The 19,450-nt window shown below is 43.8% G+C and overlaps 1 protein-coding gene across 1 annotated transcript; it reads right to left on the reverse strand.

The window, feature by feature from the left end:
- Nucleotides 1–9: 9 nt before the first annotated feature.
- Nucleotides 10–19,189, reverse strand: LOC122945620 (testis-expressed protein 2-like). The gene is made up of 12 exons (XM_044304733.1): nt 18,994–19,189; nt 17,500–18,824; nt 15,666–15,866; nt 14,959–15,268; nt 14,636–14,877; nt 14,338–14,490; nt 14,060–14,159; nt 12,167–12,299; nt 4,007–4,147; nt 2,962–3,174; nt 2,011–2,131; nt 10–1,258 (listed from the first exon to the last, which is right to left on the reverse strand). The coding sequence occupies exons 2-12, from the start codon at nt 18,799–18,801 to the stop codon at nt 1,148–1,150; spliced, it is 3,027 nt and encodes a 1,008-aa protein (XP_044160668.1). The 5' UTR covers nt 18,802–18,824; nt 18,994–19,189; the 3' UTR covers nt 10–1,147.
- Between the last annotated feature and the right edge of the window lie 261 nt (nt 19,190–19,450).

Genomic DNA, 19,450 nt, shown 5'->3' on the forward strand with positions numbered 1-19,450 from the left:
GTTCTATTTATCTCCCTCTATGTTTTTTTTGTACCTGCCCCAAGGAATTATTATGATCCCAGGCCCAATGGAAGTAATGTGGAGAATCAGAGAGATCTCTTTGACCCAATGCTTTTAATGGGAGGTGTCATGAGGGTATCCTGTGTCTAGTGATTGCAGGTGATCATTGGATTTTGGGTGAGCAGGGAGGATTTGGACACCCATCATCTGGAGACCCTTATTATGAAAGGTTCCTCATCTAAAACAATGGACTCAAGGCAGGTGACTCCAAGGGAAGTGGATGGGCTCAACTTATTGAGTGCTGACCCTGAGAAAATAATAACTGGTCCAAGATTTAATGGTGTTTATTTCAAAGTGACCCAAAGTATCCCGACAAAGATGGGACCCATAAGGAGATAACACATAACACAGCAAAATATTATTGGACAAAATTATATTTTATTGCTTGAGCTCCCTATTTGTCAATTTCCAAAATCCAACTGGAGAAACTCCAAACTCAGACATTCATAACCCTTATTATGTCAATACCTTGTAGACGTAGCTTCTCCTCAGAAACATTGCCCAACATTAGAAGGAACTGATGGAAGATTTCTCGAAATCTGGACAAGAGCCCCAATGAGTTCAGTCTGGGGTGGGGGTTGTCATGCTCTTCTCTACAGAACGCTGCTCTATAGCGATAGACAACCGCTTCCCATATGCCATAACAGGGTCTTTTGAGGTGATACAGGGGAGTCCCCCAATGACACCCCCTTCTGCAAGACTGGAGTCATCCATTGAAACCAGTGAATGCCCATTGATTTCATTGGGAATCATGTCACATGGCGGTTCTCTCTGCAATCAGCTAAACCATGGGGATCCCGCACACAAGAAAGGGGTTGTCTATATCCCGCTTATGAAATCTGAACACAAAATGGCTGCCACCGCTGTCTAGGTCACACAACGTCCAATCCAGCAATGTATAAAGCAGGGCAAGAAGTCTTCTCTCCACCATATCTGGTGGTCATACATTGGGTAGATGCTTCCTCCGATGAGCTGGGCCAATCGTCTCCCATAATCCTGGCGTGGGGGCCTACAGCAGGTCATGCATTTCGGTTCCGTCCAGTTATTATTTGCTGTAGGTCCATGCAGGTTCTTGTATCCTATGTATTCACAGTGGTCCTGGTATGGACTGGTCGGTTTGTGGCTGCCTGGAGGGATTGAGTCCTGACTGCATGATTGGAAATAATAAGTCATCCATGTTTGGCATCACTAAAATTTTCTGTGAAGAAAAAAAATAGCCAAGTTCAGGCATTAGGTTCAATATCTCGCCTGGTTCTTTGTTTTTGTGCATGCACCATTCGATTTGCACATTGGTGCGCGTGCCGTATGGGTCCCCTTAGGTCTCTGCTGAGACTGTGCAAGTGCTGAAGTTAAAGGGGTATTCCAGTAGGTAAAAGTTATCCCCTATCCACAGGATCAGACCGGTGGGGGTCCTATCTTGAGAACAGGCAGAGCGTACTGCTGCTCCCCTGAAATGACCGTAGCATAGCCGCTCCATTTATTTTTATAGGAGTTCCGGACATAGGTGAGCGCTCTACTGGGATATCTCCGCAACTCCTGTGGATAGGGGATAACTTTTACCTACCGGAATAAACCTTTAAATCAAACTCCACATGTGCGAGATTGCAGGGGCCAGGTGTGATGATGTACCTAATGCCTGGCCCAAGGGAAGTGCTGGGTATAGAAAGGATTGGAGCTTGAGTGCACCAAGGGCAGTAGTGATGCACTTAACATTTGCATATTGATTAAAAGTAGAATTTCTCTGCCAAAAGGTGGCGTTTTATTCAGGTGAGCAAAAATCAGTGGGCTGGGTTGCACGGGCATGTCTCTGCTGACATTATATAATGCCTGCTTGCTGCCACCACTAGGGGGAGCTAACAAGCTTGTTGCATACTGTGTTAATATTGAGTTCATAGTGTTTTGTATTATAGTGATATCGTCTTCTTTGGAATCTCGGCTCATTACAAGTACCTGGAACTCATCTTGTAGCTTCTTCTCGATCCACTCCGTCACGTGCATGAATGTCACCTCCCTCTCTCCCAGCTTCGGTCGAATCTTCATCTCCACCTGTGGTGGCGCCCGGAAGCTGTACCTAAAACATGGAGCAGCGCATGACGACATGGTCATCTCTGCGATCCTTTCAAAGGATTTCTGGTAAGGCTGGGACCACACGGTGACATGAAGATCACAATGCGAGCGGTCACATCGCGACATAACGTAGCTGCAATCCGACAGTCGCAAAAAGATCCAAACTCGCTGGCTCTATGGTCACAGGTCACATGAGACTTTGCCAGCATAGACATCAACGTAAGTCAGATGCGATGGCGACTCACGTGCAGCCTGCTATTTAAAAAAAAACTAAAAACTAGCTGGCAATGTGAGTCCGTGACTTATTGACGCATGACCAAAGTCACCATGTAGCCCTAGCCAAAATTTAAAGGGGTTTTCCAGGAACCTAATGAAAAAACAAAATCACACTCCCCTGCTCCCCGCCACTCCGTTCTTGGGGTTAGGTAAAAACAGCCACAATCCGGGAAAACCCCTTTAATAAAAAAAAAAAAAAATCCCCAGTAAATATAAGTCCCGTTTGTCAGAATGTTATATACGTTTTTGGGAAAGCTGGGTGAGAACCAATATGGTCGTTTCCTGGCTGGCTATGCGGATACACCCGTATACTATTGATGCTCCATAACTAGGTAGATTTGACATTCAGGGACCCATAAAAGCTGGGTGACAACCTATACTGGAGTTAAAATGGCTACCATTTGGGTTGTCACCCAGCTTTCCTGGGAATGGATATTAGTAAACCGAAGAGGAGACACAGAATAGGACGAATCGAGGACTTATATTTACTGGGGATTCCTTGATTCTTAAGTGGACATGCCCTTTAAGTTACATTATTGACACAGACTGAGGAGTTACCATATGCGGTCGGTGGGTGGCGGGGGGATGTTCACCGCCAGCGTACCCCCCAGCTCCTGCAGCTCCACGGTCAGCAGCAGCGGGGTGTTGGACATCTCTTCTATCTTCCTCTTGATGTACTCGTTCTCGGTGGCTTTCTGGAAATAGCGAGACTTGGCAATTTTGTCGACGAAGCGCAGGATCCGCCGACTGGTGCTGTTCCCTCCTGGAAAGCTGCGGAAAAACATTCAGGGATAACAGACCTTCTGGGAAAGCTGGGTGACAACCAATATAAAATACATGGTAGGTGAAGCTTAAAGGGGTTGTTCCATGAAAAATATTCTACAGTTTTCAAACACAACACCTGGATCTGAATAATTTTGTAATTGGATGTAATAAAATATTTAGTATAGCCGCCGAGTTATTCAATAAAATGTATCTGTATAGCGCCACCTGTTGTTTGTTCTTTTTCTTATTTCTTTGTCCTGCTTACTGAGATGGCCGCACATGCTCAGTTTTATCCTTCAATTGTCTCCTGAGCTGTGATAGGGAGAGCTGAGACACGCCTCCTGAGCTGTGATAGGGAGAGCTGAGACACGCCTCCTGAGCTGTGATAGGGAGAGAGCTGAGACACGCCTCCTGAGCTGTGATAGGGAGAGAGCTGAGACACGCCTCCTGAGCTGTGATAGGGAGAGAGCTGCAGAAGAAAAACACGCCCCCCGAGGAAGGACACTCCCCTTGAGCTGCCACCTTGATATAAATATAGCAAAGCAATTGGAGCAATGAATGGGGAGATCTCTGGATCCATGTGAGGTACAGGGCTGGTTCTAGCTTTGTTAGAAAGAGATTATCATGTCCTATATGATGTCTGATTATCATTTTTTACATTAATCATGGGATAACCCCTTAAAGTCCCCCAAATGAGTAGTGTGCCCTCTATTCAGGGCAGGACGCCATTCTTGAGATAGGAGCGGGCTCCAAAGGCCCCACATATGGCATATAATATGGATATGCCATAAATGTCCCAGATGGGACAGCCCCTTTAAGGTTACATCTCTGACTGTACCTTTCAGCATTATTGGGGTTGGCTTTGTCTCCCGCGTTTCCTGGTGTCTCCGTGACTGTGATCTCCTCATCTTCTGATGAGCCGGCGCTGGAGGACTCCTCATCGCTGTCTGTGAAGATACTGGATCTCGGCACCTTTGCCCTGCCATAGACATAAAGGGTGAATGTGATATTTTGTTCAAATTCACTGCCACCTAGAGGCTGCACAAGGTATTACATTATGCAAAACAAATGAATACATAACTAAATAAAAGATAAATTATATTATATTAAAAAAAATGGCAATTTATTGTAAAAATTACAGATATTTTTAACCCCACAGATCTCCGAATAGCGGCTACCACTACCATAAAATGACCTCTGATTATAGATAATCTATAAGGCCCATTGTTCACAATGTACAGAGTGCGCCGAGGCCAAGGAACTTCTCTTCATGATCCAACTAAATCCTTCTTCTTTACTTAGTAATAAGACTGTATAGCTGCACAGTAAGCACTGGAGCGCTGATGTAGCTGAGCTGTGTCTGTCATCATGTTTTGTGCTGCACTGTGGTATCTGGTTCTGCTGGGGCAGTATATTGTGCTGCACTGAGGTATTGGTTATGTTGGGGCGGTATTTTATTCTGCACTGTGGTATTGGTTGTGCTAGGGCGGTATTTTGTGCTGCACTGTGGTGTCTGGTTCTGCTGGGGCGGCATTTTGTGCTGCACTGTGGTATCTGGTTCTGCTGGAGCAGTATTTTGTGCTGCACTGTGGTATCTGGTTCTGCTGGGGTGGAATTTTGTGCTGCACTGTGGTATCTGGTTCTGCTGGGGCTGTATTTTGTGCTGCACTGTGGTATCTGGTTCTGCTGGTGGCGGTATTTTGTATTGCACTGTGGTATCTGGTTCTGCTGGGGCGGTATTTTGTGCTGCACTGTGGTATCTGGTTCTGCTGGGGCAGTATTTTGTGCTGCACTGTGGTATTTCGTTCTGCTGGGGCGGTATTTTGTGCTGCACTGTGGTATCTGGTTCTGCTGGGGCGGTATTTTGTGCTGCACTGTGGTATCCGGTTCTGCTGGGGCGGTATTTTGTGCTGCACTGTGGTATCTGGTTCTGCTGGGGCAGTATTTTGTGCTGCACTGTGGTGTCTGGTTCTGCTGGGGCGGTATTTTGTGCTGTACTGTGGTATTCGGTTCTGCTGGGGCAGTATTGTGTGCTACACTGTGGTATCTGGTTCTGCTGGGGTGGTATTTTGTGCTGCACTGTGGTATCTGGTTCTGCTGGGGCAGTATTTTGTGCTGCACTGTGGTATCTGGTTCTGCTGGGGCAGTATTTTGTGCTGCACTGTGGTGTCTGGTTCTGCTGGGGCGGTATTTTGTGCTGCACTGTGGTATCCGGTTCTGCTGGGGCAGTATTTTGTGCTGCACTGTGGTGTCTGGTTCTGCTGGGGCGGTATTTTGTGCTGCACTGTGGTATCCGGTTCTGCTGGGGCAGTATTTTGTGCTGCACTGTGGTGTCTGGTTCTGCTGGGGCGGTATTTTGTGCTGTACTGTGGTATTCGATTCTGCTGGGGCGGTATTTTGTGCTGCACTGTGGTCTTGCTGGCCCAGCTGTCTGTCAGTTTGTACCCTCCAACAACATGGTCTGCCCGGAACGAGAACAAGTGTACTGCGCATGCACCTTTGTGAAAGTGAAAGGCGCATGCGCATCACTACAGCGGCAGTAGAAATTAGATTTCTACTCCCCGGTCCTGTCAATTAATGGGCTGAGGGAGGGGGGAGCTTTGGTGCACTGAGACCAGTCGGCACGCCCTTGGTGCACTTAATTTTTTATTTGGATATTGATTAAAGGTAGGAATTCTCAGTAAGAGAGGGGAGGACAGACAAAGGACAACAACCATCTGGCGGTGTGCTGGGTCCTGCTGACGGCTCCTTTTAACAGAGCAACTTCACAGTCTCCAGTAAACAGAAGCTCGTGAGACGTTTCCTAACCTCAAACTATTTCAAATTCTCTCCATCCGTTTCCTAATGACTACTGTTTTTAGAATTTCACAAGTGACAACAGGAAGTGGCGGCCATGACATCCCCTGCAGGGGTAGTCACCTGTCTCTGGTTATAATTGGAGTTACTTAGCGGATGACCACATGGTGCGGTCGGGTCGCGGTTGCGCTGCGGTCGAGTACTGTGCGGCAGTACAGGCCGCAGCTGGCTCTGGTTAAATGAATGAGACCGCTCTGTTTAGTCAGTCTGCATTGTTAATGGCTGTGCGGCACCTTGAATACCATTAACTAAACAGAGCCAGCTGTGGCCTATACAGCCTCAACCACGCCACCACCGTGCCGCGTGGTCGTACCCGCAACAGATTTCACATGCAGTAGCCTGGGTGACAACCTCCACAGGAACTGTAATGGCCGCCACTTCCTGTTGTCACCCTAGCCCCTAGCAGCCAATCACAGCGCAGCTTTCATTTTCCCCGGCAGTTTAAGAAATGTAAGCTGAGCTCTGATTGGTTGATATAAGCCAGGGATGGAGGGCCGCAGGTTGAGCATCCCTGCTATAAGCAATGGGGCCAGTTTGGATAAATCACTCCCAAGGTCTAACCTATTATTTAGATTTATGGGGTAGTTTTTGACTTCAGGTGGAAATGCCCTTTAAGACTAAAAGTTATCATAGTGTTAAATGACAAACCCAGCTCTGCTATGTCTGTGCACTGGAGATGTTTTATAAGACATGTGTTCGCACGTTGCTATATTAGGCGCCCTCATGTGACATATATTAGGCGCCCCCCCCCCTCCCCGCCGTCTTTGGAGTTGATGTTCCAGCACTTCTCCTAATTATCGGCTTCCAGCTGGATTGGGCGGTTCCCCTGCGCTGCGCATTGTTCTCGCCCTGACAGAGCCGCACTTTCAGCCTCTTCGTGGTCTCTCTCCTCTTCCTAATTTACACTCTAACAGAAAGCTAAGAGCGCGGGTGACAATACCGCCCCCGCCATAGTCAACAGCTCCCGCCTGCACCAGAGCCTAGAAATCACAGCTGGGATGTCTCCTTTAACTCTTAAAGGGACGGTAGACTGATGGAATTCGTACAATTTTTGTGGCAGGGATTATTGCAGGGATTCTTGTAAAAAAATAATAATAAATGCATGCAGCTAGAAATAGTCACCTATGTCGTGAACTAACTTAAAGGAGTTGTCCACTTGGGGATCATTTTCAGCAAAGGGATTAGAAAAATCGAATATGTGATACTGCGCCTTCACCGATTCCCTGACGACCCCTTTCTGCTGCTTACTGGGTCCCTGCAGGTCTCAGTTTCCTGGTCCCATCTTGGCACACAGAAAATGCCAGGTGATGCCACCACAGCCAGTGACTGATGGCACATTGATTAGATATACCCAATCAATGAAGGTTGGACCGGGTATTAGTGGGACTGTGGAGCCATGCACCAGTGGGACTGTGTACTGGTGGGCCTGTGGAGCCATGCACCAGTGGGATTGTGTACTGGTGGGACTGTGGAGCCATGCACCAGTGGGACTGTGTACTGGTGTGCCTGTGGAGCCATGCACCAGTGGGACTGTGTACTGGTGGGCCTGTGGAGCCATGCACCAGTGGGATTGTGTACTGGTGGGACTGTGGAGCCATGCACCAGTGGGACTGTGTACTGGTGGGCCTGTGGAGCCATGCACCAGTGGGATTGTGTACTGGTGGGACTGTGGAGCCATGCACCAGTGGGACTGTGTACTGGTGTGCCTGTGGAGCCATGCACCAGTGGGACTGTGTACTGGTGGGCCTGTGGAGCCATGCACCAGTGGGACTGTGTACTGGTGGGCCTGTGGAGCCATGCACCAGTGGGACTGTGTACTGGTGGGCCTGTGGAGCCATGCACCAGTGGGACTGTGTACTAGTGGACCTGTGGAGTCATGCATTAGTGGGACTGGGTATCGGTGGGCCTGTGGAGCCATGCACCAGTTGGACTGGGTATTGCTGGGCCTGTGGAGCCATGCACCAGTGGGAATGTGTACTGGTGGGCCTGTGGAGCCATGCACCAGTGGGAATCTGTACTGGTGGGCCTGTGGAGCCATGCACCAGTGGGACTGTGTACTAGTGGGCCTGTGGAGCCATTCACCAGTTGGACTGGGTATTGCTGGGCCTGTGGAACCATGCACCAGTTGGACTGTGTACTGGTGGACCTGTGGAGCGATGCACCAGTTGGAATGGGTATTGCTGTTCCTGTGGAGCCATGCACCAGTAGGACTGTGTACTGGTGGACCTGTGGAGCCATGCACCAGTAGGACTGTGTACTGGTGGGTCTGTGGAGCCATGCACCAGTGGGACTGTGTACTGTTGGGCCTGTGGAGCCATGAACAGGTTAAAATATGGCGTTCTGGACTATACTTGTATCTAGGGTCAGCACTATAATATGGATTACACTGCTGCGGTTTTCTATTGCCTTTGTGAGAAAAGCTAGGCGCGCTGCCCGGGTAAATCCGCAGATGCTGCAGCATGCCCCCTGTGTGCTCGCTAGATTCAGTGTTTAACTCTTTCTTATCTAGACTTCTCAGTTTAGATGAACATTAGTCACATAGTTGTGCAAGAAACCAATAAAAAATCTGCCCCATGAGTGCAGAGACCAGGGTGACCATTCACTGGACATCGGATCTATGTATTAGGCAAGCCAAGGGTTAACTATAGGAAGAGCTGCACATCTGTGATCGGCTTTTGGCCTAAATAAAATGAGATGAAGCAGAAGGTCTAATTAAGCCGACAAGCACCATCTAATTAATTCCAGAAAATTAGACCTTCCACAATCCAGTGTTTAACGTGTCTGTGGGGCAAAATCCGTAGTGACAGGTCTTATTAACAGTGTGCGGCGAATACGTAACAATATAAGGGGGGTGGAGTGTCACAGGCAGTATTATAGCAGTTATATCCCTGTACATAGGAGCAGTATTATAGCAGTTATATCCCTGTACATAGGAGCAGTATTATAGTAGTTATATTCCTGTACATAGGAGCAGTATTATAGTAGTTATATCCCTGTACATAGGAGCAGTATTATAGCAGTTATATCCCTGTACATAGGAGCAGTATTATAGCAGTTATATTCCTGTACATAGGAGCAGTATTATAGTAGTTATATTATTGTACACCGGAGGCAGTATTATAGCAGTTATATTCCTGTACATAGGGGCAGTATTATAGTAGTTATATCCTGGTACATAGGAGGCAGTATTATAGCAGTTATATCCCTGTACATAGGAGCAGTATTATAGTAGTTATATTCCTGTACATAGGAGGCAGTATTATAGTAGTTATAGTCTTGTATACAGGAGGCAGTATTATAGTAGTTATATCCCTGTACATAGGAGCAGTATTATAGCAGTTATATCCCTGTACATAGGAGCAGTATTATAGCAGTTATATTCCTGTACATAGGAGCAGTATTATAGTAGTTATATTATTGTACACCGGAGGCAGTATTATAGCAGTTATATTCCTGTACATAGGGGCAGTATTATAGTAGTTATATCCTGGTACATAGGAGGCAGTATTATAGCAGTTATATCCCTGTACATAGGAGCAGTATTATAGCAGTTATATCCCTGTACATAGGAGCAGTATTATAGTAGTTATATCCCTGTACATAGGAGCAGTATTATAGTAGTTATATCCCTGTACATAGGAGGCAGTATTATAGTAGTTATATTCCTGTACATAGGGGCAGTATTATAGCAGTTATATCCCTGTACATAGGAGCAGTATTATAGCAGTTATATTCCTGTACATAGGAGCAGTATTATAGTAGTTATATTATTGTACACCGGAGGCAGTATTATAGCAGTTATATTCCTGTACATAGGGGCAGTATTATAGTAGTTATATCCTGGTACATAGGAGGCAGTATTATAGCAGTTATATTCCAGTACATAGGAGCAGTATTATAGCAGTTATATTCCTGTACATAGGAGCAGTATTATAGTAGTTATATTATTGTACACCGGAGGCAGTATTATAGCAGTTATATTCCTGTACATAGGGGCAGTATTATAGTAGTTATATCCTGGTACATAGGAGGCAGTATTATAGCAGTTATATTCCAGTACATAGGGGCAGTATTATAGTAGTTATATCCTGGTACATAGGAGGCAGTATTATAGCAGTTATATTCCAGTACATAGGAGCAGTATTATAGTAGTTATATTCTTGTACATAGGAGCAGTATTATAGTAGTTATATTCTTGTACATAGGAGGCAGTATTATAGTAGTTATATTCTTGTACATAGGAGCAGTATTATAGTAGTTATATTCTTGTACATAGGAGGCAGTATTATAGCAGTTATATTCTTGTACATAGGAGCAGTATTATAGCAGTTATATTCTTGTACATAGGAGAAGTATTATAGCAGTTATATTCCAGTACATAGGGGCAGTATTATAGTAGTTATATTCTTGTACATAGGAGGCAGTATTATAGTAGTTATATTCTTGTACATAGGAGCAGTATTATAGCAGTTATATTCTTGTACATAGGAGCAGTATTATAGTAGGTATATTCTTGTACATAGGAGCAGTATTATAATAGTTTTATTCTTGTACATAGGAGCAGTATTATAGTAGTTATACTCTTCTACATAGGAGCAGTACTATAGTAGTTATATTCTTATACATAGGAGGCAGTATTATAGTAGTTATATTCTTGTACATAGGAGGCAGTATTATAGTAGTTATATTCTTGTACATAGGAGCAGTATTATAGTAGTTTTATTCTTGTACATAGGAGCAGTATTATAGTAGTTTTATTCTTGTACATAGGAGCAGTATTATAGTAGTTATATTCTTATACATAGGAGGCAGTATTATAGTAGTTATATTCTTGTACATAGGAGGCAGTATTATAGTAGTTATATTCTTGTACATAGGAGCGGTATTATAGTAGTTATAGTGTTGTACATAGGAGGTAGTATTATAGTAGTTATATTCTTGTACATAGGGGCAGTATTATAGCAGTTATATTCTTGTACATAGGAGCAGTATTATAGTAGTTATATTCTTGTACATAGGAGCAGTATTATAGCAGTTATATTCTTGTACATAGGAGCAGTATTATAGTAGTTATATTCTTGTACATAGGAGGCAGTATTATAGCAGTTATATTCTTGTACATAGGAGCAGTATTATAGCAGTTATATTCTTGTACATAGGAGAAGTATTATAGCAGTTATATTCCAGTACATAGGGGCAGTATTATAGTAGTTATATTCTTGTACATAGGAGCAGTATTATAGTAGTTATATTCTGGTACATAGGAGCAGTATTATAGCAGTTATATTCCTGTACATAGGAGCGGTATTATAGCAGTTATATTCCAGTACATAGGAGCAGTATTATAGTAGTTATATTCTTGTACATAGGAGGCAGTATTATAGTAGTTATATTCTTGTACATAGGAGCAGTATTATAGCAGTTATATTCTTGTACATAGGAGCAGTATTATAGTAGGTATATTCTTGTACATAGGAGCAGTATTATAATAGTTTTATTCTTGTACATAGGAGCAGTATTATAGTAGTTATACTCTTCTACATAGGAGCAGTACTATAGTAGTTATATTCTTATACATAGGAGGCAGTATTATAGTAGTTATATTCTTGTACATAGGAGGCAGTATTATAGTAGTTATATTCTTGTACATAGGAGCAGTATTATAGTAGTTTTATTCTTGTACATAGGAGCAGTATTATAGTAGTTTTATTCTTGTACATAGGAGCAGTATTATAGTAGTTATATTCTTATACATAGGAGCAGTATTATAGTAGTTATATTCTTGTACATAGGAGGCAGTATTATAGTAGTTATATTCTTGTACATAGGAGCAGTATTATAGCAGTTATATTCTTGTACATAGGAGCAGTATTATAGTAGTATTATTCTTGTACATAGGAGACAGTATTATAGTAGTTATATTCTTGTACATAGGAGCAGTATTATAGTAGTTCTATTCTTGTACATAGGAGCAGTATTATAGCAGTTATATTCTTGTACATAGGAGCAGTATTATAGTAGTTTTATTCTTGTACATAGGAGCAGTAATATAGTAGTTATATTCTTGTACATAGGAGCAGTATTATAGTAGTTTTATTCTTGTACATAGGAGCAGTATTATAGTGGAAGTTCCAGAACTCACCCAAATCTTCTGTTGTCAAACAATCTGCCCTCATCCACTGTTGCCTCCTTTCCTAGCCTGGACAGATTCATTTTCGTCTCTAATGTTACTTGTAAAGACCCACTGTACGTCACATCCATATCCATCCACAACCCTGAGAAAATAATGTAAAACATGTCATTTTACAGGTATGCCGATCTGAAGACCAGAATAAAAAAATTGACATTACTCTACTTCTCTCCCTTCTGGTCATAGTTGGTACTGTTATTATTCCTGCTGATAGTAGAGTTTAAGACTTAAAGTTTTTGTGATGTTTTTAGGATGAATTCTCTAACCACTGCCCAAGGGGTTTTATTATAGGCCCTTTTAATTTGGGGTTACTTGCTAAAGATGGATTTATGTATCTTCCATTGAACTGTTATGCAGTTAGCTCCCCCTAGTGGTGGCAGCAGACAACAAATATTTTATATTTTAGACAGCTCAGGATATGGACTGAAAGGACTCTGTACTGTACTACAATAACCAAATTAAAGGCCAAATGTAATTGCAATAGAAAGAACTAACAACTACCGAAATTTTTGCCTCCTGCCTGACACAACTACTATGGTTTCCCATCTCATGTAATCTTGAAGATGATTGGGAGTTAATGGTTGTTCACAGAAGACATGATAATCCTGAGCTTAGTCATCCGCCTGTACTCTGCAGTGGTCTTAACATGACTTGCTTTCTCAGAACGGTGTTTTAATTGCTGCGGTTAATATTGAGCACGTGGCACCGTGCCCCGCCAGTGGCAGCAGCTGCTCCGGACTAATCCCTGAAGTGGCACAACGGGAACAGCTCTGGCATCTGAACGGTAATGTCACTCAACAGATTGGGCTGTTGAGATCATCATAGCCCAGGATATATATATTTTTTTTAATACTGATCATGTGACACTATATGGGAACATGAGGGTGACAGCAACTTGGCAGAAACCGGGCGAGATTAAAAATAACATGCTGACCACCATTATAAAAGGAAGACTGCCGTTAGATTCCACTTCTGATGTGCCCACAATATTAACCCTCCAATATTACATAAACTATACGTGCCGCCATATGGTGCCTCTTAGGATACTGTATTACAGAGACATTTTTCTCTTTTAGGTTAGAACGTCTTTAGAATACAGAATATGACAGGATTTACCATACGTATCTATGTGATGAATCAGAGCCATACATTGCTACAGAAGCATACCATAGAAGTCTGTAGGCGCTGTATTAACGGCTCCACACAACTCAGAATTTGTATGGGGCTGGTGATCAAAAGTAACAAAAAAAGAATACATTCCTATTAACATACCTATGCACTGTATATGATACAATACCAATTACTCAACATCAAATAGATGGATACTTCAAACAAGTTGGCGTGCCCGGCGGGATGAGACTATCGGGTGATGGAAATTTATCCAGAACTCCACCATGCAAGACCTTGTTTGATCATCTCTGATCTATACAGTGAAATTTCTTGTCTGACATCTGATAATCAGTAGAGTCTAATAATTCTGCACTCGTTTCCTGTACTTTTTGCGGAGCTTCTTCCGAGAGCAGAACTTAACGACGCAGAAAATGTGCATCCTCTTCCACTGTTTTGTAGACGAGGAGTCTAATGAGGATGTAATGTGCTCGCGGAGCAGAGTACATTATAAATAAATGCTCTGAGCTGCTTTTTGTGCCTATTAATGGGCATCTTCATTAGACTGGGCCCATACCTACTAAGCAGTAGTATTGCAGACGGAGAAGGAAGTCAATAGCAAATAGCCAAATGGACCCCATTTTGGTGGTGGATCGCACAACCACAGCTCCTTGGGCACTATTGCATAGGGTCTTGTTCTATGGTACAGAACCCACAGGGAATTTGGAAAACACTCACCTCTTTCATTCATGCTTGGGTTGGAGATGGTGAGAATCTGGGGGAGTGATGTTCCCATATCTAAGCCTGTTAGTGTCAGTTCATCCATAAAGTTTGGCAGCTGGGTGAAAAAGTGTACAAAAAAATATTTCAGAGTGTGCCACACAACTAATTCATAGCCTATAGTCCAGACTTTGATGGATACTTGAGGACCAAGAGTTCATGTTGAGAAATGTCCTGTATCTTGTCTACCAATAATGGCCACCCTACCTCATATACCTGTCTACTCACAGTCCTACCTTGATTTTAGTCAACTTTTTCTGGATTTTGTTGGCCACCACATCTTCCCAATACTTCTCCTGCAAGAAGTCCCAGAACATGCGTCCAATGAAGGCATTGACCCAGCACACGCACACATGTGGGTTAATGGAGAGGGATTGCTCCAAAGGGTGCTGGGTAAAGGTAAAGTCAATGAATTAGGCTTAGGTCACCTATGCAGAGGCAGATGTAACTAAAACTTATGGGTTGGGGGTTGAGGTGAATTAGTAGTATCTCCAGACATTAATATTACATTATCAATACAGCAGGATACAGTACCTCCTTTTTCGGAGGTGTGGGGCTGCTGGCAGCGCTCTGACGAGGGCTCTGGACTGGGCTGGCTGGATCTGTTGAGATGAACCTGGACATGTAGGTGGCATAGTCCAAGAGGATTTTGTGTCTGACGTTTCCCGCCAGGTCTTTTGGTTTACTGATATGGGAAGCGTCCTCCGTGCTTTCCATGCTGCTGTTACTCGTGCCCCCCCAACTGCATGGACTCAAAAGGGGATTTGGTAGTGACCCTAAATAAGTAGAAGTCTGAGTCAGAGGGAATTCATAAAACCCAAGACATTTAAAAGGTTCTTACTAGTCACCCTTCTTACCTGTCTTGCTATCGCCTCTGACGGCATCTTGCTTTCCAGTCATGGACCCTCGAGAGGCCCTCACCAGATGTTGATACCATTCTTCCTTGTCCCTCCCAGTCCGTCCAAACAAATACAATGTCCCTGCCTTACACTCCATACTGGACCTCTCACATCCTTCTGGATCCCTTCTTGGAGACATATCGCTTTCAGTGTCTGTGACTTCCACATTCTGGTCTTCAGGATCTTCGGGATCACATAATTGGATGCAGATTGGATATTTTTTATTCCAAAGTCTCTTGTTTGCCAGTCCGTCAGGATACAGAAATACCTGAAACAATCATCATAAGCTCTAGATGACCTTCAGCCATGATTTATAATGTTGGGATAGAATATACAATACTATGAGGGTCTGTACTTGGGTTAATAAGTTTAGTGTTAGGGTCCATAACATATTTTTGAAGACCATTATTGACTATGTTCATGCCAAGGTGTGAACCATAAGGTCCACTGTAGCTACTAAGGGGCTTGGAAGAAGAAGCTGGCATCTCAGGTTGAACTCCTTCCCCATCTATTAAAGAGTTTGTAAAGGAATAGAAAAACATGCCTGCTTTCCTTTAAGAAACAGAACCACACGTGTCCACAGGTTGGGCTTGATATTGTAGTTCTATTGAGGTTAATGGAGCTGAACTACGGTACTACACACAACCCATGGACAACCCTTTTACCTGGGCATTGGTCAAGTTATTGGTATCATGACTAAGAAATACGGTCTCTGGTATCTCCTCCCCATAGATAGACCTCCGGGGCAGGTTGCTTTTTGGATAAGAGCGTTTCAAGGTTGTACCTTCTAGTGTCACAAACACAGAATGGGTGAGAACCGGGTGGTAGAACTCAGGGTCGTAAGAAAACATCTCATTCATCCAGCCCTGAAAGACATAACGTAGGGATTACCTCAATGATTATATTAGACTTTAGGGTGTTGCTAGACCTTCAGTTTTTTTATGTGGTTTTTGAAGTACATCAACTACTGTAGTAGTAGAAGTAGTTAGTTTTGATATCGCCTGATACCATGGCTTGCCAAAGGGGTGGCCTACACCACCCAGTGTCAGTGGCGAAACTATTGGCACAGATTGTGAGCGAATAGAGGAGAACTAGAAGAAAAAAAAATTGATTGGCAGGGGACCAATCCCCCGGACCCCTTGCCGATCAGCTGTTGCGGGGTAGCTCCGGTGCTGGAACTACACAACAAATACTGCGGAACAGCTGATCGGCGAGGGTGCAGAAGGTCAGACCCCCGCCGACCAGTCATCAACAGTAAAATCCTGGACAACCCCTTCAATCCCACCCTTTTATATAAGCCACTCCCCATAAAGGTCGCTCCCATTTTCCCCACAATCTGCTGATCGAGTATTACCCTGTGAAGGGCTCTCCAAGACTGATATCTCAAAAATGACCTTAAATTCGAATGACAAAACAATGAACATGCACCGGTTTCTGTTTCCATCCGCCTCTGCCCCCGACCTTGTCAATGCAGCTTTATTTGTGGGTTTTGTTTAAAATGTACAAAATATCTGGCATAATCAATGAAATCATATAAATCTGTATTGACACGGTGTGCTGCCCCGCTGAGGATGTCAGACATCAAGTGCTATCTTCTGCGCCCGTAATGGCAGCCCCCGCTCCTGCAGCGGCCCCTGATATACTGCCGATCTCCACTGCTAAATAACGTTTCTGAGAAAGAGTGTGAAATGATGGAAGGTGTGCAGCCATGCCTAGAATTACCACATGCCAGGCAATTCTTCATGTGTGCCGAAACCATTACAATTCTGGAGCGAGCGCTCTATTAGAAGAAAACAATGGAACGCTATATACAATAAAAGGCCTAAACCGTACTGACACGGTTGCAATATTGTGTGCCATGTTGGGAACTGGTCGATGTTGAGCTTGCTCATTTGTTTTTATGGCTTGCAGTGATTGATACTTACTTTACTATCATAGTTTAGTAATCTCTTTTTTGCACCTACGTTATGGTAAGTGTAGTTTTTCCCAAATCTCAGATCTCGCAATAATACATGGTGACAGCCACAATGCTCCATAACATTGCCAATCACAGTGCCTCTAACACAGGGCCACGCCGCAAACATAATAGGCCTGAAGACAATCCCTGTGCCCCCAAAACAAAGCTTTTCACGCTACCTCCATAACAACAGCGTCCACTGCTACCCTATAATCAAGCCAGCCCAAATTAGTAATTATGATCTTGTCCCATAACATTGAAAACCACAGTTTCCCCATAACAGTGCCAACCACATGACCACTATAACAAGACTAGCCTCATTGTCCCCACAACATTGCCAACCACATCTCGCTGATTATGTGAAGCTGTTGTGCTGTGAAAAATTGATCGGGACACGGCTCTAAACGAGAACTGTGGGACCCTCATATTTAGGACTGGTGAGGGTGCAGTAAAAGGTGATAATTAGTATGGGTACACTTCCTGTTGTCAATGGCCTAAACCTAAAAATGTCAATATGCCTGTAAGTAGAGGGGACCTCTTACCTGTAGCAGATTCTGTTCCTGGAGGTTATGAATAATTGAAGGAAAAGCTTCACATTCCTGAAGGTAACGCTTGTGTCTCCTGGAACAGGAACGTTTGGGCACCAGCAATAATACCAAGAAAAATCCTAAAATAAATCCACTAGCAATGCCCATGAAAAGCCCCGAGATGTAGGCAGGAAGGGGCCAGATGAGGAAGTTATATGCTAGGATTGCTATACAGACCAGGATGCTGAAGGGCACGTCATTGTTATGGGATGGAGATTGGCGATCATCCATGGTGGGAGATAAGTTTTCATCTTCTACATCCTCACCGGTCAGTTCTACTACTTGGATCATGTCCCCGTAGGAGCAGATCTTATATTTGCAATGGTTCTTTGGTGCTTCCCTGTGGATAGCTTTAGCGGGATCCACAGAGTCCATGATATCTTTTTCGTCTAACCTTCCATAGTTGGTGAACGTGTTCTTTGATTCAAAAATACCTTGACTCGATGGGGATTCCTGGTTGAAGAAAAGCGGCGACATAGTTCTGTATTTGGGGTTTGGGCTTGTCTCGTCACCTATCATCTTACTGAGCATGCTCAACGGTTCCTGCATAGCTTCGGACAATTTCCTCTTGGTGTCTTCTAACCTGGCTTCAACGTCTTGCACATTAAAGAACATTCCTTTGCTTTCAGAAGGTGATGTGCTTGGGGAGGATGGAGCGGTTCTAGAGTCTCCATTTTTTCCCCTGGGTTGTGTTATCTGTCTCCAGAGATGAACATTGAGTTTAGAGTCAGATTTGGACTGTGTCACTTCCGGCTCCAGTCTGGAGATCTCAGTGGAAATGGACTTAACCAAGTTAACGAAGGGATGAGGTTTATGAAGAGTGGGGTCTTTGACATCAATTTCTGAAGAGACAGACTTCACAAGGTTGAGCGGTTTGGATGTGGGTGAACTAGACAAGAAGGGGCTATGTTTTTGGGTCTCACCGGACAGCAAAACGTCACCGGCACACTCATAAGCGGCCAGAGCCAGCTCATTAATGATGGTGCCATCTTGCTTTCTTGACCGCCCATACAGCGGAGATGTAGTTCTACTTGCTATGGTGGAGGCCAGTGCTTCTTCTTCATCTTGGTCCAAAGTGAAGATCAGCTCACTTTCGGCTAAATCCTCCCAGTTGTCTTCACTATGCACTTTAGTTAACTGGATTGTTATTCCTTGTGGGGTCTGTTGAGTAACCATTGCTTGCTTCACATCTGGCAAAGAGTGGTTAGGTGTTGGCGAACCAGTCGGCACAGGACTAATTTTGCCAAAGTTCGACATTCTTCACAGCATGGTTAATCTACCTGAAATAGAGAACAAAACATGGGTCAAATAAATGAAAAGACAAAAAAAACTGAAATGTAACTCTACCCAAACTAACGTCCTATTGGGATTCTTTAGGCCAACCAAAGGATATGATCCTGAGGGCTTTCCCTTCATCTATACATATCAAATGATTGACTCAAAAGTTACCTTCAACTGTGGTTGTCGTCAACTGGACCTTTAGGACCCATAATTGTATCAGATCCTAGGCACGATGAAGAATCCTCTGGTGGGAAAGTCAACCATATCCCAAACTATTAGAAATCTGTTGCTCCCTTTATGTCAGCCTCCTGACATCACCGAGAAGACTGTCAGAGAGTTAAGTAGCTGCCGTTTAATGTTTACTGTTCTGTGGGAATATAACGGTGATGAAAATAAAGCATTAAATATTGCAATAAAAGGTGGACAAATGAGCATTTAGTGTTAAAAAAACATACTATTTTTGACCTGTGTTAACAGTGCTCAGCAGCTGAATGTGGGTGGGGGTATAGTGTGATTGACAGCTCTGTGCTCGTATCCTCTAATATCACAGCTCCGTGCTGTCTACGAAATGTACAGTACAGACCAAAAGTTTGGACACGCCTTCTCATTCAAAGAGTTTTTTTTA

The sequence above is a fragment of the Bufo gargarizans genome, chromosome 8 (genome assembly GCF_014858855.1).
Source record: "Bufo gargarizans isolate SCDJY-AF-19 chromosome 8, ASM1485885v1, whole genome shotgun sequence".
Classification (NCBI taxonomy): domain Eukaryota; kingdom Metazoa; phylum Chordata; class Amphibia; order Anura; family Bufonidae; genus Bufo; species Bufo gargarizans.

Bases quoted from the DNA above. Each gene is read 5' to 3' on its own strand.
- LOC122945620 (XM_044304733.1), bottom strand. From the start codon at position 18,801: ATGTCGAACTTTGGCAAAATTAGTCCTGTGCCGACTGGTTCGCCAACA. The intron at 15,867-17,499 runs GTAAGAGGTCCC...TATGTCTTTCAG, and splicing joins AGGAACAGAATCTGCTACAG to GGCTGGATGAATGAGATGTT. The intron at 14,160-14,337 runs GTAGGACTGTGA...TTTTTCACCCAG, and splicing joins AAAAGTTGACTAAAATCAAG to CTGCCAAACTTTATGGATGA.